The sequence below is a fragment of the Oculina patagonica genome, chromosome 9, assembly GCF_052425735.1.
Source record: "Oculina patagonica isolate OP01 chromosome 9, crgOcupat, whole genome shotgun sequence".
Taxonomy (NCBI): Eukaryota; Metazoa; Cnidaria; class Anthozoa; order Scleractinia; family Oculinidae; genus Oculina; species Oculina patagonica.
This window is the reverse complement of record NC_135766.1, coordinates 11,737,364-11,764,386: the sequence shown is the minus strand read 5'-3', so window position 1 is coordinate 11,764,386 and position 27,023 is coordinate 11,737,364. Positions and strand designations below refer to the sequence as shown.

Sequence of the window (27,023 nt, the reverse complement as noted above, 5' to 3'; positions counted from 1 at the left end):
ATTATTGAAAAATGTAAGTTAGGTGTTCCAATATGCCATCATGGTAATTTCTCTGAGGTCATAAGCACCCTTACAGTGCTGTTGCCACCCCTTGTAAAAGACAAAATGACTAGCAGTTACAAATGCAGCTGTAATACCTTGAAGTGATCTATCCAAAATTGTGATCCACCTGCACGAAAAATGCGCCAGAATGCTTCAATTGGCTGTATGTGAAATAGATGAAACAAGTTTCAGCTGAGATTTCTGCTGTGCAGTCATAATATTTAAAAAACTAACATAAGCTGTACAATTAGTGTTATCTCTATTAATACATGCAGACAACATGTATACTGAGACATACTGAGTGGAGGCAGGTGTACGTGTGTTATTCATACATGGCAGATATTTTAGGCTCTAGAGAAAATGGCACTATTGGAGTACAGGGAAAAGACACACAAGATAGGTTAACTAATAATTGTAGATTTAGTGCTTTAGGCAATGTAGTATGTGTTTATGATAGTGTGACATAATATATGGTATTATTAAATACTAACCTGGTTAATCTCAGAGGACCCTGTATAATGGCTATTGGGACCCTGAAACTGATCCTGATGATGCCTTCTCAGAAACATTTGACATTTTTCCAAGATTGGATTTTCAGTACCTGGATCTGTTCTTTTCCTACAAGGACAAACTAACAGCCAAAGAGCATTACAAACAGCACAATGGGTTTGTCAATCCCCTCCCTCCTCCTGTTCTTCTTTTGTTAGTAAAAGAACACAAACAACACTGGAGCCAAATTAAAACAAAACAAAAATAAATACATACCTGTACTCTCTTTTATATATTCCATGAAGTACTTTCCCACTAGCCAGGGATCCTTGTTTGTGACAAAAACACGCAACCACAATAATTTTCTACTGTAGCCATCTATTGCTCCATGTACGTAGAAATCCCATCGGTTCAGCTTATCAAAACCATCAATATGCCATAAATAATTAGGGCCCTGAACATAAATAATAATTGTGAGGGTTTATAAAAATTATATAAGGAATTAGAAACAAGAAAATATAACTGTGCAAGTGAACATTATTTGGTGATGGAAAAGCAAAGTCAAATCTAAAGTAAAGTGAAATCGGCATTGCCTCTTATTATTCTGAGGGAACCTGGCAACTGAAGGCCAGAACCAGAAATATGCACATATATTCACCCGAAAGTCCAATATTTTCTGACTTCTAATTAAACCTCTCCAAGGTCTGCTGGTACAAGATTGTGTCTTATAGCATTCAACCGTGTGAGAACGATATCGACTAGCTAGAGTGAGCAAAAGCCCTTTCAAGTAAGAAAAAGAAGTATTAATCACATTGTTAAAAAACCTCCTCCCAGGACCTTCCCAATTTTGAATGTAGAGAAGGTCATGGGAACAAGGTTGCCATTATTATCTAACCTTGCTTGTGTATATATGGTGCTGCTTCTTTTTGCGTTTGTTGTAAGGCATTTCTTTTTCCAATCCCAGGAGTTTGCAACCTGGTCTCTATTTTTTGTTTTAAAAAAATGCAAATTAGACTATGTAATAGGACTACATGCTGTCCAATTTGGAAATAATCGGATGAAAAAAATTCCGAGGTCTGCCAAAATTGTACGAGATCATAGGTTGAGTCCAATTTGGCAGTTTGAGGAATTTTTGGAATTCAATTATTTCCAAATTGGACAAGCATGCATATGTAGCTAGTGATATAATTGCTTTGACTTTTTTCTGTTCTCTTTGTTTATTTGTGTAGTTTTTTGTTTTGTCATTGCAGACAGAAAAACAGCACTAGACCTGCTAATTATTCTATAAAATATAGATTATATACACCCCTTAAATACACCCCTTCATTTAAGTCACTCTTAGAGCAGTAGTATGAAACTCAAATTTTATTTATCTACCTTTTTACTCTGATATTTCTTCTTCGTAGTCGCTCACACATTCTCCTATAGCCAAGCCTTCGTGCTGACCCAGCAGCCTCTTCCTAGTAAATCAAACAGAAACCACAAGTGGTGCGCTAAGCATAATTTGACATTACAATATATATTGAAATGTCAAATTTTTTGTATGCTTATGAATCAAGGGCTTCCTCTTTTAAAGGTTTAATAGAAAAATTACAAACTGAAACACTTGTTTGCTTTACTGTAAAAGTTCTATTTTAAGCCCTCCCCTCTCCATTAAGCCAGCCTCTCTAATAAGCCCCCCCCACCCCTCCCCCCCTTCCTGAGGCCTAAAATTAAACAAGTCCCCCCCCCTGGGGCATAATAGAGCTTTTACGGGTTGTGTTTAACAAGATTACCACAAAGATGTGCTTACCGATATTGCATCTAGGACATCCCGTGAGAGTAACTTTTCATCGAATCGTTTGATGGTGTTAAACTGACAAAATCGTCTCAAAGTTCTGGCACTATAAAAGCAAGATGACAATTTTTCAAATAATTGATCACAGCATTGCAAACCCACCACCATCATCATCATCGTCTATACGGCAAACTCGTTTGCATGGTGACTGTTAGAAGCTGGTCGAGGTCCATGTGATAGCTAGGTTTCCTTTGCCACCAATGCTTCAACAACTTTTTCGAAGTTGAACCACCTAAGAGAGGCATCAGGAAATAAGAAACTGGTTTGCAAAGTTTCAGCTAATACTGTTGGGATGAAGTGATTTTGTAAGAGTGCTGTTAACGTAAACATAGGATTCAACATTTGGTTAACGACACCTACAAGAATTGTATATCTTACTACCGCCATAAAGATTGCCGTCATTAAATGGGAAGCTCCAATGAGCAAAATGCAAATCCTACTATGGCCTGCTCACATAATAATTTGACCTACTTTTACTTCACAGTTTCCAGGCCAATCCAACCGTATGTCGTTATTTTTGGTTTTAGTTCTTACCTGGCAGTTAAGGTAACTGTTAACAAAATCTGCTCAAAATTTCAAAATTTATTTTTTTACTCCTTAGTTAGAAAAAGCATTTTAGTTTCATTTGTCGGAAGAATGATTACAAAATCTTAAACAGAATGAAGGGATATGGTAAAAAGAGTGTTTTGGGGGAACTGCCTGGTAACAAATAGCAAAAGGTGCCATAATTCGATGATCCCAGGGCTTGCACGTGCTTACCAAAACAAAACGGTTAAAAAGATTAATATTTTAGGAATCTATATTTTATAAGCATTACAATGATATATAGTTTTCTGTGGTTTCTTTTTAAGTGGCACTCGAAGAAAGATTTTCCCGGAAGGCCCCCTATTTTGTTGACAGTAATCTTAAGCAGTGCTTTGAGATTCAGTGATCAAATAACCGAGGCTAAGGTCTCTGAAACTTGGCAAAACTTGTACTTGCAAAGAGAATTTCACTACAATCAGCAACACGACTTGCTCAATGTTCCAAACCATCTGCAGGTTCCTGTTATTTGACAGCCAAAATGATTAATTTTACAGCGTCATACCTGATTGGTACCTCTTTACCCATGTATGGTTCCTCAGGTTCAACACCTCCATGATCTTATTCTGCAGTGATTGAACCCCATAGTCACTCAATGAACCTGTGTTATCAACAGCAAAGAATGGCCTGATAACATGCTTCTCATATGCCTTTCCTAAAATACTCTTCTTGATGCACTTTTCCATTTTCATGATGTCTTCAAACGGTTTGTCTGCATGTGTACCTACAACAAAGACTGGAGGACGGAGGTAGGGTGGATTTCCCTTTTTACCATCTGCCTAATCTGTTGTGGGCCGAATACAATGCACTGAAACCAGCCAGGACAATAAATTGTCCAAATTTGTCTGATTGGTTGGGTCTTCCAGGACAATGTCAAGGGTGCCCTGCCTGGCACAAGGTTTTGCTTGAGCATTAAGATCTTTGTTAAGGTTATGCACCAAAACGTAAACAGCTCGCAGAGAAAGGAAAACAGAATGCGATGCATAATAAAGGTATTGTCCAGCAAAATCCCACAGTGACACAGATAAACGAAATTCTTTAGCTTGAATGTCATTCTCTAATTTCAGACCTTGTAAGTACTGCACAACGTATTAACCGTTTCCGTGACATCAACTGCAGTTGTGTCAATTGTCAACTGAATATCTTGATCGGCAAACATGTTCCTTTGTGGCAAATCACTGCCGGGAGCATCAACCTTTGCTTTGTTTCGCCGGCTTGAATCTGTTGTTGTCTCTGTCTCACCAACTGTTGGTGAAGCATCCGATTGCTCAAGATCTTCAGCGTCTGCCTGAGGAAGAGAAAGAAAAGAAAATGGGCACAGTCAATCCAATTTAAATGTGAAGATAAAACTACTTGACCTAATGAAATACCTGTAACAGATTTTATTTACCTATTATAAAATGTGCTAGCTTAAATCTCTGCTTCAACGCTTCACAAACACATGGCCTGGCGCACGCTACTGGTGACCAGTGCTGTAAATTTGACTTTAAAATGCTGTAGTTAAGCTGTCCAAATTGAGATTTTGTTAAGATTTGAACACAACTTTGAACTATCAAAGAAATTTCTTCTGGAAGACTTATTTTGTTTTTAAAGTGTATCTTGACGAAAAATAATTAAAAAAAAAAACACTGTTGAAAACGGCTTTTTTTTGACATGGCGCGTAACATTTACGGTCTAATATAGGCACATTTAGGATTTCTCGACTTTAATAAGGAATAGAGTAATAAAACTTCATAGAGAGAATCTTTAACCTATGTACATTCTGAATCTTGAAAAAAGCTCACCTTATAAAAAGCTGAGGACCTTTTTTTCAACTGATCACTTTTGCGACCCACAAGATGATGTATTCGTTTTCACCGAAACGTGCATTCTAAAAAAAACTCGCTTGTTCTTTCTATCCACTTATCTTTGTGTTTCAAAAACACCATATCTCTAATTGACATAAAATCAGCTATTTGTCAGTCATAGCTTTGCCCAGATAATACAATCCCTTTTCAAAATAATACTAGATTTTCGATGTTAGACCATCGTTTCCTAACCACAAAAACGCTCTTTTCCGTGCTAAAACCGTGCCTAAACTGTGCCCAAACTGTGCCTAAAGTGTGCCTAAACTGTGCATAAACTGTGCCCAAACTGTGCCTAAACTGTGCCTCAACCGTGCTTAAACCGTGCATAAACTGTGCTTAAGACGGAATCCACTAGGAAGTCGAGTAATATTTATTAAAGTTGGACAAAAATCAATTTCCAGAATAATTTAAATCCTATTGCGTTATTTCCTACCCTTAATAAAAGGTAAAGATGTAAGTAATTATCCGTGATAACATCAACAACAATTTCTTATTAGAGTCTGAGAAAATGAATTTCAAAGTTCACAAGGTATGGGCAAAATCTCACGTGTAGCCATTTTGTAAATTCGTCTTAAGCGATTCAGTGGAATTCAGCGGAACTTCAAAATGTGTTTTCGATGTGTGGTGTTGTTAGAAAAGATTTCTTTTGATAAGATATTTGAAGCAGTAACAAAAAAGTTTGTAATAAGGTGGAAATAATTCTGGTACAACAATTTCTTATCAGAGTCTGAGAAAATGATATTTAAAGTTCACAAGCTATGGGCAAAAGCTTACATCTTTTAAGAGATTCAGTGGAATTCAGCGGAACTTCAAAATGTGTTTTCGATGTGTGGTGTTGTTAGAAAAGATTTCTTTCGATAGGATATTTGAAGCAGTAACACAAAAGCTTGCAATCAGGTGTAAATAGTTTTGGTACATAATATTGTCCAATAACTACTCGAAGTCCTGGCGGATTTCCTCTTAAACTGTATCAGAATCGTGCCTAGACTGTGCCTGAACTATACCAAAACCTAAATCGTGCAAGAGAAAATTTCTCAACAAGAGTTCTGGCCCGAAATCAAATTTCAGTTGTCAAGACAAGGTAAGGTTTGTATTTACATTGTGTAACTTTAAAGTTAATTTCTATAATAAAATGAAAAGTGATTAGATTAGCAAACTACATAGAAAGAAGTCAAAAGATACAAATCAATTGCTTACCTTAGAGTTTATTTATTTACTAAAGATCTACAACTTGCAATTGCGGGTAGATGTGCCCATCCTTCACGGAAAAAAAGAAAGCTCACTATGAAAGGATGAAAGATTACTTTCTTTGTAACTGGTTGTTTTATGCAGCCAAAAGTTATACGTTAAGTGAAGGCATTAGGTCAAACCGTCTGAAGTCAAATTGAAGCGCAAATATCGAGCGATACTTGATCTTTTTTAAATGTTGTAAAAACTGATGAGTTATGCTTGTTCTATTGAAATAAATGTTGTTGCAATCAGAAGTCTCAAAGTCTCAACTAAAAAGCTTGCATAAATCATGAACCAAAGGAAAACAGGGCGATATTCCCCTCTGCTTCAACAGAATGAACCACACCAGCCGGACTTTTCTTCTCAAGGATTATACCTTTAACCGTGAGAACCAAAGCTTCTGATTGGCCAGTCTGTAATTGCATTAAAGTTAAGTCAACAAAGGCTGTCGACACAGACACTTCGTCTAGGACTCGTCTAGCTAGCATGCAAATGCAGTTCTACGATTTCGTTGTTGTGTAAAACAAGTTTTCCAGTTATATGTACAATTATGTAACAGAAATTGTGATGGTAGTTCAATGCTGTTAACGAGGTAAAAAGCCATCAGCTGATATCAAGTTTTAATGGTCTGGAGAATGGAAATCACCAAGTACCTATCCTGTTGGCTTGTATATTCAGTACAAGCTGCTTGTCACGCAATGAAATATTTGCTAGCAAGATCATGAATTGAAGCAATCGTGAGTCTGATAGCACGTACAAACATTCTTTATTTTTTTGCCACTTTCACAACCTGTTCCAAGGTGTTAGGAAAAATTTTCATTCAGTGAAAAAGAAGAAAAATCGAAACGCATTCCTAACGCTATCATCCTCGGAGACCCAGGGGCAGTTAGTGGGGCGAAACGAAGGAAAACCGGGCAGAAATCGTAGCGACGAAAGTTTTCAAGCACGGCACGAAGTGCCCCTGGGCAACGATTCTCTCCAGACCATTTCCAAACGGCTCACCGAATGCTGGCTCCCGATTGGGCAGAAAAAAACCTTTGTATTATTCTGCCCAATCGGCGAGCTGTAACTTGGGAATCACTTTCGTGTGTTCTTACACGCCGTCTACTGTGTCCGCCATACTTGTGTCGTTCGTTCACTAAAGCTCTGCATGCGAGGGAAATTTCCATTTAGCTTACATCAGATAGCCCAAAAAAATCAGGGAATCTTTTCCGATGTCAGAGAGAAAAATATATTTCAAGATCGACGGGAAAACTTTCGTTTGGACTGATCAGAGGTATCGTAAATACTGGCTTGTTTATCGATCGCCCGCTCGATTGAGCTTGTAGGTTTCAAATATTTATTTCTTTATCCGAGCTTCTTATTTTGATAGTATCGCTATTTAAGGCTTTTACATTTGGATTCTAGCCTTTCCTTACAATTTTCTCGGCTAACTGAAACTTTCCCGTATTGCGTGGACCGGACAAGTATGCCAAACAGCCGCCAATGCATCACACCGTGAGAGGTATTTTAATGTTCTTGTACGGGCGAAGCCATAACATTTTTCTGAATTAAAAAAATTTAAATATTTTTCCATGTATTTTATTTTTTCCACGATCTTAAACCTGAGCAGAAATTGATTAGTGAAAATGTTGTTAGAAGGATATATTTGCTGCATTAGCTATCGAATAATAATAAAATATTTTTTTTTGGCTGAAAGATTGACTTTTCAGATTTGCTATATATAAAACCGGGGTTTTGTTCGTCTGCAACGCAGGCTAAGATTTGCCTAGCGATTATAGAATTGGAGTTATGTATGTCGAGGGTTTCTCCTTTGAGTTAGATTGTTAAAGATCAGGTTAATTACTTTTAAATTTAGCCAGAATGTAGTTGCTGTTGTCTGTGACAAAGTTCACCCTGTAGTCCAATTTAGTTTAATTTAGATGACTTGCGTACCAAGCAAAGATACAGATAAAACTTTGCTGTTATGTAGCTCGTACACTTCATTGTGCAAGGTGACAAGAAGATAAACCGAGCCTACTGTCAAGCCAAAATACAAGCAACATAGGTGCATATGCCTGCTGTGTAGTCTTGAAATAATAATATATTTTAACAGGGTGACCCCTTCAGTCGCAGGACTGGTATCAACGGGGGCCCTGTGTAAAATAAAATAAATTAAAAATAAAAGAGAGTATGTATAAAGAAATACAAAGAAATATACAAGCCACTGGTAATTTGCATCAGTATGTAATAGAAAATATTATTACACTGACTGTTGTCTTTATTTCAATACCAGTAACATCTAATTTCATTTATTTATCCAGCAGGGAAAAGGGAAGGTGCTAGTTGTTACATTTTCTTGGGGTGAGTCCAGGGTGGGTAATTGGGACTTCAAGTTATGGGGATGATTGTATGGAGTCAAAACTTAAAACCTCTAAAAATCCTTAGGACTTCAAACAAAGCCCAAAGAATCCTTGAACCAAAAATGAACCCAGAAATTTCACATGCCAGATTGTATTTCCAGGAACAGGGAATGCACTTTGCAGACTATCTATATACCCAGTTTAATACCACATGCAAATTATGTAAAGCAACACCTTTGTTATTTATTAACTCAGCGAAAAAAAGAATCAGATGTCTACAAATCTAAACATATGTAACAGATTTTAAAATGAGCAGAAAACTGTACAAATCAGTTTTTATGGGACCTTTATCGCACAAAGCACACTACCCAGATGGTGCTGAGAAGAAGCCTGTGAAAGGAATGATGTCAATGTACCACAACAGCACTTCACCCTCTATTCAAAAGCATGTGTTGCTATCACTCAAGGGTCCTGATTGGTAAAGCTAGAATTGTAATTGCAACAAATTCTCCTAGGTTTGATCATAAGGGATTGCCTCATAGCATCAACTATGAGTCTCCCAGTGATTAAATCATATGTGCAAAAATTGGGAGAGGGAGGTAGAGATGTTCATTCATGATATTCATCTGAGGCACTTTTATTATTTCATGATAAGGGATACAACTTTCGCAAAGTGAACCTGAAATGTTTCAGTATGTTAAGTCCACCTCTTGTAGACAAAAACAAATACTTGCTTTCTTTGAAGATACTAAGAAGTCTTTCAGAACAAAAAGAATATGTTGTGATTTCTGTGCAAAAGAATGTGACTGTGGACAAAAGTGCCCACAAAACTTGGGGAGTACGATTTCAATGTTGTCCCTCAGAAATGTAAAATAGGGTGAAAGAAAAGCACTAAAGGAGTTTCAAGAAAGTATGTACAAGGAAGTGCTGAAATCAAGTCAAGATTGTTTTGTTTCAAATGTCGACCGAGTTACATGACTGTTTCAATAACTAGTTGAACAAACTCCTCCTAATAATAATTGTTGAACAAACTCCTGTCTTAAGTGTTCAACATGTTATCAAAGTATAAGACTGGGTCGATTTCCGCACAGTATGTATGGAGTTGTGCAGAAATCTTGTCTATGTAAAGTAAAGTACATACAGATCGATCTACACGAAGAGAAAAATCTGGATCAACCCATTAAACACATTAGCTGTTTCATAATGAAAATCTGTTTGGCATACTTGTCCGGTCCACGCAATACGGGAAAGTTTCAGTTAGCCGAGAAAATTGTAAGGAAAGGCTAGAATCCAAATGTAAAAGCCTTAAATAGCGATACTATCAAAATAAGAAGCTCGGATAAAGAAATAAATATTTGAAACCTACAAGCTCAATCGAGCGGGCGATCGATAAACAAGCCAGTATTTACGATACCTCTGATCAGTCCAAACGAAAATTTTCCCGTCGATCTTGAAATATATTTTTCTCTCTGACATCGGAAAAGATTCCCTGATTTTTTTGGGCTATCTGATGTAAGCTAAATGGAAATTTCCCTCGCATGCAGAGCTTTAGTGAACGAACGACACAAGTATGGCGGACACAGTAGACGGCGTGTAAGAACACACGAAAGTGATTCCCAAGTTACTGCTCGCCGATTGGGCAGAATAATACAAAGGTTTTTTTCTGCCCAATCGGGAGCCAGCATTCGGTGAGCCGTTTGGAAATGGTCTGGAGAGAATCGTTGCCCAGGGGCACTTCGTGCCGTGCTTGAAAACTTTCGTCGCTACGATTTCTGCCCGGTTTTCCTTCGTTTCGCCCCACTAACTGCCCCTGGGTCTCCGAGGATGTAACGCTATCGTCTTCGACATTTTACCAATTAAAATGCGCTGAGAAAATCTTTAAGTTCGTTATTGTAGTACATTCACAATGCATTGAAATCTGGCGTAAAATGTGCATACTCTGTGCCTACAGTGTTCCCAAATCGTGCCAGAACCGTGCCTAAATCGTGCCTGAACCGTGCCTAAATCGTGCCTAAACCGTGCGTAAGTTGTGCATGAACTGTGCCTAAACTGTGCCCAAGCCGTGCCTAAATTGTTTTTATGCACACAAACCGTGCAATTCGCCGAAGCACGAATATCGTGCACTGGCACGATGTTACGGTTGTGTACACCAGTAGCGTGCGCCAGGCCACATACGAGTGCAAAGACATTTATCTTTTAATGATAAAGATTGGGGTACTTAGACTGGTAAGAATTTTAAAGTAGAAAGAAAATGAGTCAATGTTTCATTATACATAAAGGAACAACCCTAAACGGTAGCTCGTTCTCCTGGCTTAATATAGTGTATCTCATGGAGAAGTTATACGGCGTACTAATCTCCAATCAAGTGCCATAGTGTTGGGTTTGAATCGATCTGATTTACAGAATTAACCATTAGTTAGTTAACACCAGCAACAGCAAAAGTTATGACCAGACAACAAGCCTTGCATTGTTCGCTTAACAAGTTTATTTTATTTTATTTTATTATCATTGTTTTCTTTTTGAAATATTTTTAGTTGTCCATCAAATTGAGCTTTGACAAAAAAAAAAGCATAAGTAACAGATTGAATTTTTAGAAATTAAGAGAGGCTGTTTAATGGAGAAAGAGCACTCACTGGGACAGCACACTTACTATTTTTAGGGGAAAACAACCTAAAAAATTATTTTAGTCATGAGAAAAATGTCCTATTGAAAAACAGGATTGCTTACCATTGTATTGACAGCTAAAAGTTATCAAAAAATCAAATCATTGCAGTAAGTGGCTACCTCAATCTCAGGCAAAGTGCCAGCATGTGACCTTGAAAATTCATGCAGTGCCTGATCCAAATCCATCTCATCAAAGGTCTCCTGGTCTTTATCCTCTGATTCTTTCAAATATCTGGCAATTATCTTTGCTATGTCTTCAATAAAGTCAGACACATCAAGTTTCCTCTGTTCCATACACTGCCAGTTCTTAACTTGGTCGATCTCAACTTCAAACTTGGATGGGTCTACTTCGACTCCTAGAGTGCTCTTTTCATTAGGGTCAAAAGGGATGCCAAGAAGAGATTTCTTCAGGCTTGTCTTCCCTGCACGGGCCTGGCCAAGGAACATAATGCGACCACGGTAAACTTTCACACTTCCTTTCTGCATCGCCTTTTGAAAAGCAGCCTCAGCTCTATGGCCATGGGTTTGGATCTCCTGTGGTACTAACGAACCTGGGTTAAAATGAGTGGCATTTAATAATCAAATCCACTTAATAGACTAAGATACATGATACATGTATTCCTGCAGCCATGCAACCGCTCTCTAAGCATGTGATACCCAGAGAATTATTTCTCAAACATGTAAATAATTCATCAAAACAAAACTATGACGGTGGTTTGGAAATCTGATCCTAATTAGCAAACTTGTGAGTTTTTTCTCAGTTTCCTCCTTAGTTTTAGATTCGTTTGAGAGAATAATATATAACACTCGCGGGAGTGTTTCATCACATCTGCAAACACCTCCAAGTTCATCAAAAAAAACTCAGCTGCGTGTCCTATTTTCAACTCTCTTCTCAGTGTTGAGTGCGTTGAAACCCTCTCTTCGATTTTTAGTTTCGTTAAGTTTCACTTATTTTCGCCCTTTGCTCCCCTGGAGAGCCTGTTCGCAGGCTGTTCTCTCTCGTGTTTGATATATTACCTCTAAGTACTCAGAACAGATATAGGTAAAAAGGCAGGTAAAGTCCGCTTTTGAGCTGACCGGAGCTTATCCCAGTTTCTGTTGCATTAAGGGACTAGGAGTATTTCTACTCCCCCATGTGTAAGGGATGCCGGTAGTAGTAGTGTCTTGCAATAGAACTCAACGTAGTGACCCCAGCCAGGGTTTGAACCCGGGCTGCTCTATCCGGAGTCCAGCACGCTAACCATTAGGCCACTACACATTCCACATATTAATTATCAATCAATCAATCAATCAATCAATCAATCAATCAATCAATCAATCGATCGATCGATCGATCGATCAATTTCTTAGAGTCATAATGCGAGATGAGGTTGTTTTCCCTATCCGAGCCAGAGGCTCGTGTATAAAGCGCATGACAGTAATTAAAATCAAGTGTGGTATGCTAAGCCAGTCTCCTAAAGTTATTGTACAAATAGATATATCTTATTAGACATTTTAGCGTGTAGTATCGCTGTATATTTTTACGAGTCTTGCAGTATTTTGGCGAGCCCGAAGGCCGAGTCAACATAGAAATGACGAGTTAAAACCTTCAGGCGTCAAACCTTGATAAAAACAACAAAGAATTAACACGAAACGTTGCAAGCTACATTTGTGCAACTCAGCTCAGAGTTGATGTCTTTTTTTGATTTTGTTGTTGTTGTTTTTTCTTGTTGTTGGACTTTAAAAACTTTCTATGACCGTCAGTTTTAAAAGCTTATTTAATAATTAAATCTACAGATACATCTACAGTGTACATCTACATCCAACTCACCGGTACGTAAGATTGCCAGAGTTGCGTGTGACAACCAGACTGGAGAAATTCTACTGGAAAGGAATGATGGTAGGTATTGCTCCATCTTTTCTTTTTCCCCTGAAAAGTCGTACATGTCCTCAACACCAGTAACAATCCTTTGCCAAACTTCACTGTGGTTTCCTACACCAAGTGACTTCTCAATTTCCCATCCTTATGTTGTACGCCTTATAGGCAGGTGCAACTGCTTCATCGTACTTTTCTTGAAACATGAGAGCATTGGCAAGATTTCTCTGGAAATGTGCTTCATCATGAAACCCTGAAAGCTTGAGTTCTTCCAAAAGTCTCAGCGCATCTCTGTAACACTCCACGGCCTTCTCATACTCTCCCTGACTCTCATACACTGTGCCAATTTGGTTCTTATACATTGGCATGTCAAAATGATACTCAGAACCTGCCAATTGCTCTTGCATGGTGTACGCTTTGTTGTAAAACTCAAGTGCTTTTATTGGCTTGCCAAGGTGGTAAAGGCAGTTTCCAATAGCATTGTAGCATCTTGCAAGATCAGTATGAGCTTTAAGCAGCTCCTCTGTCAATTTCAGCGATGCCTCCAAGCTTTCTAGTGATTTAATGTAATCTTGGTTTCGGTAATAGGTTTCCCCCTCATGATGCAAGAAAAGTCCTTTGCTAAGCTTGTAAGATTCACTTGACTCATCTTGAACTTTCTCTAATGAACAAGAAGCTTTCTTCAGTACTTCAAATGCCTTCTCAGTTCCTTCGACATCTAAAACTTGCCGTGCTTCCCAGCTTTTTAACTGTACTCGGCAAAGAGAACCTGTGTAGCAATAGACTAAATTGTTATCTGAGACTGACCTTTCTCAGTTAAAAAATCAAAAGGTAATGCCTGCATTTGGACTGAGGTGATCAACACAACTGAAGCTTACCCCAGTCTTTGTAGTGACTAAATCAAGTTATTGCTTTTCTTCTGGAAGAGGTGCTAGTCAATAGCAGTTAGCCAACCACCCCCCCCCCCCCTCCATCCCCGGGCAATTCCCTCACAACATTTTGTCAAGTTATCCTAACCGTTAGCGAGTATCAATTTTTATTCCTGAGGCAAAAGTAAGAAAACTCAACACATTTACCCTGGTAGTACATGTACTTGTGCCCAAAGCATGAAAGCTTGATACAGAAATCACTGAACACAATCCAACTCACTAACCATTTGGCAAACATGCCACCCTTTTTCGGTATCAAGCATACTAACCCTAGAGACGAGCTAGAGTGACCTAAGGTTAACAGTTTCAACACATACTATTACGCTTACATTTATTTGGCTTCCACTTCGTAGACAAGGATAAGAGGAGTGGTAGTATTTATGGATTATACATACCACTTCCCTCATGAGAATTTTGGTTTTGACCCCAACCCCTTCCTACCCGTCTGGTATTTCTTTTCAGGGGTTTGCTGATCACACCAACTCCTTTAATTCCCAGGAATTTTTTTAACCTCAATCTTACATCCCTTTCCCAGTTTAACTTCATTTAAATTGACAACTTTCATCAGAATGAATGTTGATATGCTACTGTTATTCCTGTATTCCCATGAAAGTTTGGTTTAAACCTTGCCTAGTTCCTAGGCCTCTATTTTCGTCGCGGTCAACCCGTTTCGAGTCACGTGGTCCGAGCGAAAAAGTGAGGCCTAGGGTCAGGCCTAGGCAGAAACCCATAAGGGTTGAAACGTGTAACTTCCTATGATTCGCATTGTACAAAGCGTTTGCATATTCGTTTACACTAAGTACCATATTTGGAAAATCACGAGAAACATTTAACCAATCAAAATTACTATAAAAAAATTCGAGAAAAAACTCTTTTAAGTGTCAAAAAATTAATATTTACAGACGTTTCGGGCAGAGCCCTTCTTCAGTGTAATGTAAAAATGCCGATGTTAAAAAGCGAGTTGCGCCATACGAAAAACAAACGGCTAGCGCGCGCAATACGAGCGCGCGCGAAATTTACACAGTCGTCTATACCATCCGTGATCGCTTCACCTGTCAGTCTGAAAATGTTGTCTATTGCATCGTTTGTCGCCGTTGTTCGGTCCTATACATCGGTGAGACTGGGAGGCGCCTCCGGGAACGTTTCAGTGAGCACTTGCGAAGTATCCGTAACCACTCTCCTGGCTTCCCGGTGGCTGAACATTTCAACTCAGCCTCCCACTCACTCGACGACATAGCGGTTTGTGGCCTGAAACAGTGCAGTGGCGGCAACACGCGCCGAAAACAGCAGGAAATGCGACTGATTTTCGAGCTCGGTTCTCTCAGACCGAGCGGACTGAACATTAATTTCAGTTTTATTTGACTGATCCTGCGCATATCAACAACATGCGCCGTACATTTCATTTTTACATCAATCCATAATTAATCGACTGTGTAAATTTCGCGCGCGCTCGTATTGCGCGCGCTAGCCGTTTGTTTTTCGTATGGCGCAACTCGCTTTTTAACATAATAATAATAATAATAATAATATCTTTTATTTAGACACGATAAATTTACAGCATAGCTGATGTGGTCGTGTTTAAGTTACCTAAGAAATAATCATAACAAAACTAACACTAAGATAAATACGAATACTAACTAAACTTATTTACAATATACAAGATATTTACAATATTTACATGCACTAGCCTATTTACAATTTACTATTTACAATATCAAGATTTTTGATGGCCTTTAGTTCCCTAACATCGGCATTTTTACATTACACTGAAGAAGGGCTCTGCCCGAAACGTCTGTAAATATTAATTTTTTGACACTTAAAAGAGTTTTTTCTCGAATTTTTTTACTATGATCCAAAGTGTCACGCATCTTTGACTGTTTATTTCAAAATTACTATATTTGGATTAAATGCACAGCGCGCGCTAGCTCGCGCTCGATGGCGTAATTTTGTTTGTGAACAAGCTTGGTTGAATAAAGTTAAATTTGGTTAAATTCTCCTGTTTAATCTTCTTGAAGTAGTCTGGAGAACTTCGCTTCGATACACTCAATGTATTTCTTTAGTTTCTGTAAGAAATTTACGGCGTTTAGGTCGAAATTCAAGCAACTTACCGCAAAACCAAAAATTATGTTGCGTGTGTCATTACGTGTATAAAGCATTCGCGTGCAAATTCTTCGTGTTTCCAAATATGGTACTTAGCAAAATGAATATTCAAACGCTGTGCGCGCGCGTTACACGTTTCAGCCCTTATGGGTTTCTGGCCTAGGCAAAAACCGGGAAAATGAGACAGATCGGGGTCTCAAAGGGGTTTAGGGCTCCAGGGCTCCTAGACGAAAATGTCAGGGCTCCAGGGCTCCATATCATCTGCTTTCGGGCTCCGGGCTCCACTATGCATGCACTAAAAATTATTTTGCAACGTAAAATCGAGTCCGCAAATTAAAACGTCCACAATTCCGACCAGTTTTTATGAGTTTTTTTAAACCCAAGAAGCTGGTTCTCATATCTCCAACTATTAAAAAGTGGATTAAATATTAACTGAACTTGAATATCACTAAGGCCATGGAGCAGATCAGATTTCTATGTTCTATGTGACCGAAACTCGAGGTATCATCTTGACATCTTTCACATGGCGCTGATCTTTGGTCAAAGCTAAGATGAAGTTCGCCTTGCTGTTGTTTCGTTTAAATCCGAGATGAGTGCATTAAGCGGGTTAAAAAAAGTTGATCTGCTTGATGCAACCGTCCGTATATATACAGTGGCGGATCCAATTTGAAGTGCCGCGGGCCCCCCCCCCTCCCCCCCCCCCTTATTTTTTCGGAAATAGTGCATTTTCTTTGAAGTGCCGGAATTTTCTTCGCAGAATTCAATATTCATAGTCAAGCAGGGCTCCCCTTAGCTGAAGGTCTGGATCCGCCACTGATATAAACTGGGGCCAGACAAGGCCTGCCATTGTTGGAGAGTGATGTTAAAACGTGAGCAAACGGCTACATCAATCGCGGAATTCAAGAAGTATCTGACCTTATATTATGGTTCCCAAGAGGTTCAAAGAGGTGGCTACAAGTTTTGGCGTAATGAAATTAAGTACTACAATGGCAATTCAGATAGACATGCAAGGGGACCGCAGTTTCCGAATGGGAGAATCTTCTGGTGTAATACGCAGGACGAATGGCTCATTTACAAACAAACAAAATGCAGTCATAAAACAAGAAAAAATGCAATCTGGGATCGCGAATGATCAAATTTCAAATGCTGGGCTCTGGGATCCGCAGACAATTTCTTTGGGCTCCTGGCTATACAGCCAAAAAAGGATCAGGGCTCCAGTCAGTAAAATGATCGGGCTCCGAGCTCCAAAGCAGAAATTTCAGGGCTCCAGGGCTCCAGGGACCCCCCCTTTGAGACCCTGACAGATGTCTCAAGTTTGTCTCAAGTTCGATGAGCGCGAATCCAGCTAAAGTCCGGCCCTAGCAGAACAACTTGGAGATGCTTTTGGACGAAAATATCGATAACTTCGAGTTAAACCATTTACTATATTTCATTTCACAAGTAGGAAAAGAGGATATCGTCGAGAAAACGAGTATTTTGCGACGAATTTGAAGGTACGTCAGTTCGCTAATACAGTATGAAGTCATTTGAAGCTTTTGTAAACAAACTTAAGCTTAAGACTTATTGAGAACTTTATTTTTTTGCGACGAAACGTTTTCTGTCACATTATCAGAAGCTGTCCCTGAGTCAGAGATCCATCAGTGTGGTCAAATTGAAAGAAGAATTGTTGAAGCAGCAACTGTGAAAATGTGTACGCTAATGCGATACGATTTCGACTCGAGTAACGAGTAATCTAATAAATTGTAATACAGTCAAGTGGTTTTCTTTGGAGGGAAGTCAGACAGTAACAATGGATAATGCTTCCCGTGATTTTCTTCAATTACTTATTCGACAACTAAATGGTTGATTTCCCACTCAAAGGCTACAGGACAGCCAGAAAAAAAAACGGCAGTTCTATTTTATTGTAAAGATTATCACAGGTGTATTAAACTTCAAGTTAAGGGGATTGAAGGTTATAAGCATACATTTTAATTGTAGAGATGGTATCTTTACTCTCAGGAATTTTTTGTAACGGGTTGTTAAGCCGTTTTTCTAAAAGTAGGAGTGATTGTTCCTTTTCAATATCAGTTTATTGAACATTGGAGACTGCAAACCAAATGTTTGTTTTGTTTTGAATAATTTACCTTTCATAATTGTGGTGTTTTATAATTAATTGTGATTCTATTGTTGGGCTTAATTTTTTGTGGTCTTTTATAAAGTCACATGTGTAGTTATGTATCAGTCAAATCAAAGGTTCAACATTCCCCACCCCCAGGCAGACCTCAGGCATTTGACGCTTTTGCCTTCCCGGGGTAGGTGAATTTAATATAGGAAGTCTTCCTGGGGGTAGGGAATTTGATCCGACCACATAGAGGGTGGGGAATTTGAACGCAGACTTGATTTCTGGTTATATGTGTCCCAGTAAATGCTCGTGGGTTTGAAATTATGGTGGAGACCAATTTTCTTCTATGTATTGGTTATCTTGTATGTAATTATAGAATAAAGCAAAAAAAAACTGTGTGGTCTATTTATAAAGCCAGGAAAAGCCGGGAATTTGGATGCAAATTTTCCAAAAAATTTAAATGCCCAGGGGGTTGCCTGGAAGGGATGTTGAACCTTCCATTTGATTGATACATTATTCTGTTATATTTCTTTAGGTTGGGCAAGCCAGCTGATGCCTAGAAGTTAAAAACGAGTTCTGCAGAGAAAAATAATTATTAATCCTTTATCTGTACTGGAGCTGTATATTTTCACAAGGATGATGTTATTTTGAGTATAAAGAACATGCATAAGAGAAATGAAGGAATGCAAAAAACCTCAAGTCCTCCCACAATATTGACATGCTGTAATAAAATAAATCCAGTTAAGAAATATAAACTCAAACAAATTTTAAAAAAGAAAATGCTCAATTTAATGTAATTGAATAAAAGCTTTATTTGTCACTCTGTGATTTCCCTATTCAGCTTGTTGTCAATTTGCTCTTATTTTTTGGATATTTTTTTACCCTCAATTCCTCTGTTTTCCCCTACATATCCAAAACGAGCTAAAAAAATGCTACTTCAGTCTTGGGAAGTTGCCCCAAAATCAAATTCTCATGCAGAACAGAATACAGGACAGTAGGGTACCAACAAACTATATTTTAATCCTCTTGGAATAATGAATACATACATGCGTTTCAAAATATCTTGATCGAAAAACAGTTCTTGGTTAACAACCTGGGCTTTTGTTTTTACAAGGTTCCTAACGTACCTCGTGTAGCTTTGCCTTGCAAAATTCCATCTCATCGTATCTGCTTTCATACGTAAAATTTAATTCCTGAATCAACTATAGTAAATAGGACAAACTGTGCAGAGCGAGCTCTCACAGTCCTTACTCTCAGTTCACTGTAAAAGTCCTTTCTTCCGAATATCAAAATTGAAGCTGCTCTAAAACAGCAACAATTGTCACCTGAGTCATGCTGTTTTTACTGCGTCTTAGTCGTCGAACTCTCCCAGATGTTCTTCTGGTTAGCACATATCTGCCAAAATCGATGGAGTCGGGTCGACAAGAAACATGCGAGGTAAATTATCTCAAAAGGATTTAAAAAAACCCATCAACTAGTTTCGGGGCATCGACAAGCGCCAGAAATCCGTATTGGTCAACTTGCACCTTCACGCAACTGCTCGACTATCCGCCATATTGGATTCAAAAAAATAATTATGCACGCATGCGCATCCTGTTTTTGTCTAGGCTTTCCCCAATCTCGTCCCCAGAGCCTGCATTCCCCTTGACCTGCAGTCGGGAAACTCAACCGAAACGAGTAGTGACATCAGTAATACCGTGAAGGCCTGGGGGAAAAGCCATACAGGAACTGGGCAAGTGTAAACCTACACTTCTCTTAACTTGCTTCAAATTTATTGATTTCTACTTAGAGTGACTTTGCTAATGTTCCTGGGAGAGGTGTTTAACTCCAACAGACATCTCAAAGAGCTACTTATTGCATTCATTGATGTCACTACATGTACTTCAAATCTGTGCGCTGATTTTGGATGGTTGCAATTTAAAACTTTCACATAGTTCAACTGTATCAGTAATTTAAGGAAAGGATTGTTGCTTGGAATTCACTGGATTGCATGCTTGCATAGTGTTTAATATTCTGATTTCAAAAAGAAAGATAAAAATTATTTTCCCCAAGTTCAGGGCTTATTTTGCAACCAGGTGCAATTCTTATGACAAGGTTATTTTAAAGGGGACATTATTTAACAGGCTTAGAAAAATAATGAAAATCAAGGCAGGAGGGGAGGGGAGGAAATTTGGGCAGAAGGAACTGTTATTGGCCAAGAAAATCGGGGAAGGAAGGGTCCCCACCGGGCATAAGTGCACTTTTGGAATTACAGGAACCCATTTCATCTTTTTACAGCATCTCAGGAGTGAGCAGCCAGAGTAGGAGGCTGGATTTAGCCTACCCTACCAGGTATAATGATGACTCATGTCAATTTTATACATATGTACAAACACGTAGGATCCCCCAGTAAACATGACTACATGTCCTTGTATGTGTATTATTGCAACCCCATCTAGTTCTGACTGGTCATTCCAACTGCAAAAGATTAATAATCCCCCCCAACTCCTACCTCTAAAAGCCTCCCTGAAAAATATAGCTTCCCAACCCCATAGCCCCCACCCCACCTCCCCCCCCCCCCAACAAAAAAAACTGAGAGCAAAAAATCCTACCAAAAAAAAGCCCAATCAAACATAAGCCCTGGGACTTGTAATTTAATTTACCAGTTTCTCTCAACAAAGGGAGGCACAGTGGCTAAATGGTTAGCAAGGTGGACTCTGGATCAAACATTGCACTGGTTTGAGCCTTGGCTGGGGTGACTACACTACTAACAATTACATGTAGATAATAAATTATCAGAAAAATGAACATATTTTCCCTCAGATCAATGACATTTAAGAAATTCTATTTGTAAATGACGGACTCTAGAAATCGGGTTAGAAGAAAGTGTTTTAGCTTAAAACAACCTTCTTGGAGTTAGCTTATATATATGCTACAATGTATCATAACCATAAATGTTATATATTAGGAATTTACCGTACTTATTCGATTAAGCGCCCAAATCTACCTTGATTTGATAAAAGGTGGCTATCGGGCTGTTAAGGAATGTATGGGGTTTCATTTTTTTTTTTTTTTTTTTTTGAAGATACGGAGAATTGTTCGGCTTTCTTCCAATGAAATGTCGCCCTGTCTAATGTAGTGAATGCAATCTTACTTTTTTTTCTCCCTCCCTGTCTCCCCCCCCCCCCGTCTCCCTCCCCCTAGATTTGCTTGTGGTTAGTCTAGCCCAGTCTCTAACTCCAACCCCTCTCTTTCATTTGAATTCTAGTTGCGCGCGCTAACTAGTAGAACAGTTGTGATCTATAGCTTTCCATTCTGCTGTCTAAAGGAAGTTTGCCGGAGGACATCATTAAGTCCTATGAAGGTGGAAGTCTAACGATTTGCAAGTTTTGCGTCGGCTGTTATTGTACCTTAGAACAAAGCTTTAACGGGTTGAACTCTTGACTCGGTTCGTTTTGCTTGGTACAAATAACGTTGTGCTTCCTTTAGACAGCAAAGGTCTTCAGCCACATCAACTAGGACTCGGAACTAGACTTTAGGGCTGATTTGAAGGCGGTCATGGCGATATTGGGCTTGAACTCTTCCTTGGCTGGAGACTGTTGTAATGTCCGAGGGTATTGGTTCCCTTTTTTTACGATTCTTCACATCCGGGGTATTACATTGTGAATAAGATGGAAAGGTTGCAAAGAGCGCAGCTGATGGTCGAAAGGGAATTTCTTGAAACCCTTATGTGTGTAGAATTCTCTTCATTTGATGATTATTTTGCCGTTTTGGCTCATTTAGCGATCAGCGCGTTTTGTGATTTGTCAGCGAGAAGCAATTCGATATGCGTGGTTTCCGGCCGTGAACTGACATGAAACATATCGAATTGTCTCGCTGAGTCATGAATTGTATAGTTATTTATTCCCCAATTCCTTGAAAATGAAGCGAACGTCGATGTAGAACGCCTGTTGATAGTTCATTTTAGACCATGCATGGATTTAGAAAGCTTCAGTTCAGCTCTCGCTCTAGCACCTTTTAAGTTGGTTTTTCAGTTGATGTTATTTCATGTTGTAAACAAGTTAATTAAATTGTAAAATTCATAATTTGAACAAAATGCCGTAAATGCAGTCTTCTTGGTTCGAAAAGACATACATTAGAGTAATCAACGTTCACCTCGAGCTAAAACTATCCCTCATTCAACGTTCTCTGCCGAAATATGGCTCAGAACTATAGTGTTGTGTCAAAATTCGGAAGACACCTTTTATCAAAGCAAGGTAGATATATGCTACAATGTATCATAACCATAAATGTTATATATTAGGAATTTACCGTACTTATTCGATTAAGCGCCCAACCTGGAATAAGCGCCCACCTCGAATAAGCACCCACCCTATAGGTAGGAAAAGTTAATAAGCGCCCAGCCTCGAATAAGCGCCGACCCCCCCCCCCCCCTCCCCCATAATGAGGGCACAAGAGGAATTTTGATTATTGTTGAAGTTGAGATTAAAATTGGCTAAGTACTACTAAGAGACCAGGGGATTCATTAAGGGCTGGGCACCGGGCAAATTGACTGCCTGTGAGCACAATTTTGCCCGGCTGTTCAACTCTGGGCTTTCAATGCGGCTTTTGCGAATAAAACTTGAATGCAAGTTGCTTTTCTTTGATTTCTGCATGTGCCTTACGATGCCATTTCGCTTTGCTATCTGTGTCGTTCAACTGGCATTTCAAGTTGAAATTCATTACGATTTATCCGCTAAATATAAACCTGAATGTTGTAGAGACTCACTGGTACAAGATTTGAATAAAGAGCTGACATTTTCCACAAATAAAGCTGGTAAATCCCCTCGTGGAAAACATCTTCATGCATGATCTTTCTCGCTTCGAACTTCGCTACTTTTAGTAACCTGGCATGATGCAGGCACGTGTAGTTATCAGTTACCAGTATCTCACCGTTTTGCAGCTTGGTTACCAAGCTCCCCATGGAACCCCGATATAACGATATGCCAAGGGAGCAGTAAAATAATATCGTTATATCGAAGAATCGTTATATCGGGGTTCCGTCCCATACATTTCACTTTTGCTGGGACATAGAATATTCATCGTTATATCGGGAATATCGTTATATCAAGGATCGTTATATCGGGGTTCCACTGCACTTTGTTTATCGAGTGGTTTTCAAAGATTTCTGATGTTTCTTGGTGTTTTGCTTGTCTTCTAAAGCCGCTACTATCTCTCCACAATTAGAAAGGTTCTTTTGTATTTAGTGTGTTTGATTTTAGAAGCCTGTTTCAAAAATTATGGACAAAATGCCTGCATAAACACGTGTTGTTAAAACCAGTGTAAAACGCTTGAGTAAGCACGCTGGGTCGTAACCAGGTATATGGGATCAGGGATCATAGCCTTGGGATCGGGATCACAGCCTTGGGAACGGGATCATGGAGCCGGCTTCCCGGGTCACAAGTCATGGGATCCGGATCGGCCAATCAGATGGGATCAGAATGGAATCAGGGATCAAATGTGGCCACATTTTGGGGATCAGGAATCAAAATTTAGAGCTAAAATTTGGTGTATAGGTGTCAGGCTTGTGGAAAAGATATCAGTCTCGCCATCTCGCAAAGTCTCGCATTTACCATTCGACACCCCTATACATGCATATTCTATCTTAATTTATAATAATCATATTCTCAATTAATATTCTTTTTAAAGGATCTTTACATGGAGATTCATGGAGCCCAATAAAATGACCTCAGACATTAATTTATGGGTTGTAAAAACATTACTCATGAATAGGGGTGGAAGGTCCCAAATGCGATTCACGTGCTGCCACATTATAATTATTTGAGCACTTTTGACATTGCTATTTTTAAAGTAACATACATGTATGTAACTGTAATAAAATTGGCATGCCTCATCAGCTCAAGATACTACAGTGGAATATAAAGATTGCTTCTCAAACCTCACGTTAACTTAAACCAAATGTCACTTCTCTAGGATTTTCTGCACTCACTCAAACACTACAATTTAGGCCCAAAATTCCCTAAATTTTCGGAACTGAGTACTACTTGAACATGAAAGTTTAAGAAATCTACATGTTCATGTACAGTAGCACCAACTGTATATCAATAATTAGCCTCCCACACAGTCCTTCTAAATATAAGGGGAGATCATGCCCCTAAGAACAACTGCAAAGGAGGCTTATCAATAATAGGCCCTTTCTAAAACCCTGGCATGTGCCCTGTGTGTCCTTGTCAATCATAAAGAAGATAGAACTGCATCTATAGGCCAAGTTACAATATCTGCATTGTGTTGACAATGGTGACTACGCATACAACTCTCAAACAGCAGTTAAAACATCAGTGGTCTTAAGATTGGCAACTTTGCTAATTTCTTCTTACTCTTTCTATTCCTGAGTCTCATTTTGTGCAACAATCCTCCTTATGACTGACATGGTCCTGACGTTTATTTAACAGGTCCAACAAAGGGCCAAAATGTACTTAGTGCAAGCCCCTACCTGATTGTCCATCATCAATACACATCTCAGCCCAGGAATGAAACAGCTTGATCTGTTTGTCTTCAGTCAGCATAGCATTGAAAAGTGATGCGATCAAGGCATTCTCATGAAATTCACCTGGAACACTGAAATACTCTGGCTGCAAGGAGATGTCAACAGTAAACTCATAGTTTGGTCTGTCAGGCTCAAACAGTCTGAATGCTCTAACATAGTCAGGCTCTATTAGCTTTGCAATTTTTTCCATCTTGGCCATAAAGTGTTGATGGAATCGTCCCTTTGCTTCCAAGTAGGCTGTCCGGAATTCGGCATCACCATTGATACTGGCAGCATATTTTCTTAGGAGTGGATGAATGTCATACATCCTTTCCTTTGCTTCCTCATTGACTACAAAAATGATCGCACTTGTTACTAGTCCCTCCAGCTGGGCTAGAGCCTCTGGTAGGCTGATGCCAAGAACTTTGGCTGCTGTCGAAGCAGAGAAAGGACCACAGAACAGTGTAACTGACACAGCAGACACTTTTAAGCTATCAGTAGGAAGTGTATCAAACATTTCTCTAATAGCCGACAGCTGACCTATGTCAACTCCTTCTTCTTCAAGATTAAATGGCTTTTCTTTGGCATCCTCTTCTGATTTGGATTTCTTTGGAGTGACAACTTTCCTTCTGTGAACTCCTGCAATGAGATCATCAGCAGATTTTCGTTCCTGTCGTAAAATAGCAGCTATTCCTTTCAAAAGAAGTGGTATTCCTTTGGAGATGTCAATAAGTTGATTCTTCTGGTTGGTATTGACACTGCCTATCCCCTTGGCTAGTAAGATTTTCTCTGAATCTGAACTTTCAAGAGACTTCACCTCAAAATTGTCCACCTTTTTGGCATCTTGCAATTGAGTCCTGGATGTTAGTAGCAGTTTTAATGATGTAGTCTTGTCCTTGCTATCAAATTCTGAAAGTTTTTCTAGGAACTGCACAAAAGCTATTTTCAAGTTCTTGCCTTCCTTTCCCTGTCCTGAAGTGAACTGTTCAACATTATCCAGTAAAAACAAAACTGGATGCCCTTCACTTTTAAACGATTCAATCTTCTCATGAATTCTTGTAACAACATAATTCTGATCAACAAAACCGATGCGGGCTGTAACTCCAAGGGAATTCATCATGTTCAGATAAATCGCCGTCATACCTTTTGCTTCTCTTAGATCAAATACAAAATACTTTCCTCTCCATTTTGAGCAAACTTCGTTTGCAAGTGTTGTCTTTCCTACACCGGCCGACCCAAACAAGTTGACAACTAACTGTCCTGTTTCGAGATTTTTCGTAATTTTACGGATTTCGTCTTGTCGCCCTTGAAGTTCCTTCCTTGGTTCGACTTGTGCTTGAAGAGAAGCCTTGAAGCTTTCGATCGCTTTCTTGATGTCCTCTTCGTTGTTCGATTTCGGGGCAACGAACTCTTCGATCAGCTTGAGGTTGTTATGGGATACATGTCCGTGCTTTTCTAGAAGTTTCAAACATGACGACAAGTCTTGATTACCTAGCGAATGAAATTTTCCTCCGTAATTCCTTTTCAGTGATTGTACAACATCTTCTGATTCTGCTGGATTAAACTGAGGAGATATGTTTGAAAAGAGTTGTTGTAAACCTGGCGGACTTTCGACCGCAATGGCGGCCATGTTGTTTGATCGTAGTGCTGCTGACCAAAATATTACGGCGCAAGGGAGTACCGGAAAAAAAGTCACGCGAGCTAGGGACGCAAAAAAAGAAGTCACGCAACCTCGGCACGTGACCCATCAAAGGCGGGAATATATCATAACTTTTAGTCGCGGAATGGTTTTAAAATGGCCGATATAAATCAGTTCAATTTTATATCAGATTGCCTGAAGCTTTCTTTTCTTAGAATATCCATCAAAACTGATATAAATTGTATTACTTAATTAGAAACCATGATAGAAACATGAAATAAATTACAGCAGGTTTTAATTTTTCGACAAACATGTCTGAAACGAAAGACAAATTCGTCTCCTGATCAGGATTCGAACCCGCATCTCTCCGTTAATAGTCGGGCGTGATATACACTACATCATCGGGGCATCTTAGGGACGGACCATTATTTTTTTGAGGGGGGGGGGGGGATTTCCAAAAAATAATATTCCTGCACAGAAAAAAAAACTCTATAAAAAATTCTTGCACAACCTTAACGTCAACCCAAACCCCCCCCCCCCCCCCTCCACCCCCTCCCAAAGAAAAAATAATAATTAATGGTCCCCTAGAAAGTAAGGGAATTTCGATTTAAAACAGCTGCCTCATATATATAGACTGTAAACTGGCTTTAGATTGCCGCTACCAAGAATTGCTCTGGTAAGTGGGTCCAAGTGGAGTAGTATGCATGTCAAATACGACAATCCTAAACGACCTAAACAACCGTCGTATACATTGGCTCTTTGAAGGAAAAGCCGAGAAGGCTCTGGGGACGAAGTTGGGACTCGGCAGATATCTAGTGGGAGTAGCATATCACATGGTGGGGTATTCTTGTCTGATATCGT

General features: G+C 39.2%; 3 protein-coding genes across 3 annotated transcripts in view; all 3 read right to left on the bottom strand.

Moving 5' to 3' along the window:
* LOC144665646 (uncharacterized) overlaps positions 1 to 26,153 on the bottom strand; it is a 123,121-nt gene extending 96,968 nt beyond the window's left edge. The window contains 1 exon segment of the mRNA XM_078526912.1: positions 24,491 to 26,153. Within this exon segment, the coding sequence (XP_078383038.1) occupies positions 24,491 to 26,153 (1,663 nt within the window).
* LOC144665781 (uncharacterized) lies at positions 2,485 to 12,994 on the bottom strand. Its single transcript, XM_078527074.1, has 4 exons — positions 12,844 to 12,994; positions 11,154 to 11,584; positions 3,456 to 4,238; positions 2,485 to 2,600 (listed from the first exon to the last, which is right to left on the bottom strand). Exons 1-3 carry the CDS (start codon positions 12,956 to 12,958, stop codon positions 4,014 to 4,016), a joined length of 771 nt encoding a protein of 256 aa, XP_078383200.1. The 5' UTR covers positions 12,959 to 12,994; the 3' UTR covers positions 2,485 to 2,600; positions 3,456 to 4,013.
* LOC144666595 (uncharacterized) lies at positions 13,023 to 19,180 on the bottom strand. Its single transcript, XM_078528000.1, has 2 exons — positions 19,146 to 19,180; positions 13,023 to 13,695 (listed from the first exon to the last, which is right to left on the bottom strand). The coding sequence occupies exons 1-2, from the start codon at positions 19,178 to 19,180 to the stop codon at positions 13,023 to 13,025; spliced, it is 708 nt and encodes a 235-aa protein (XP_078384126.1).
* Positions 26,154 to 27,023: the final 870 nt, after the last annotated feature.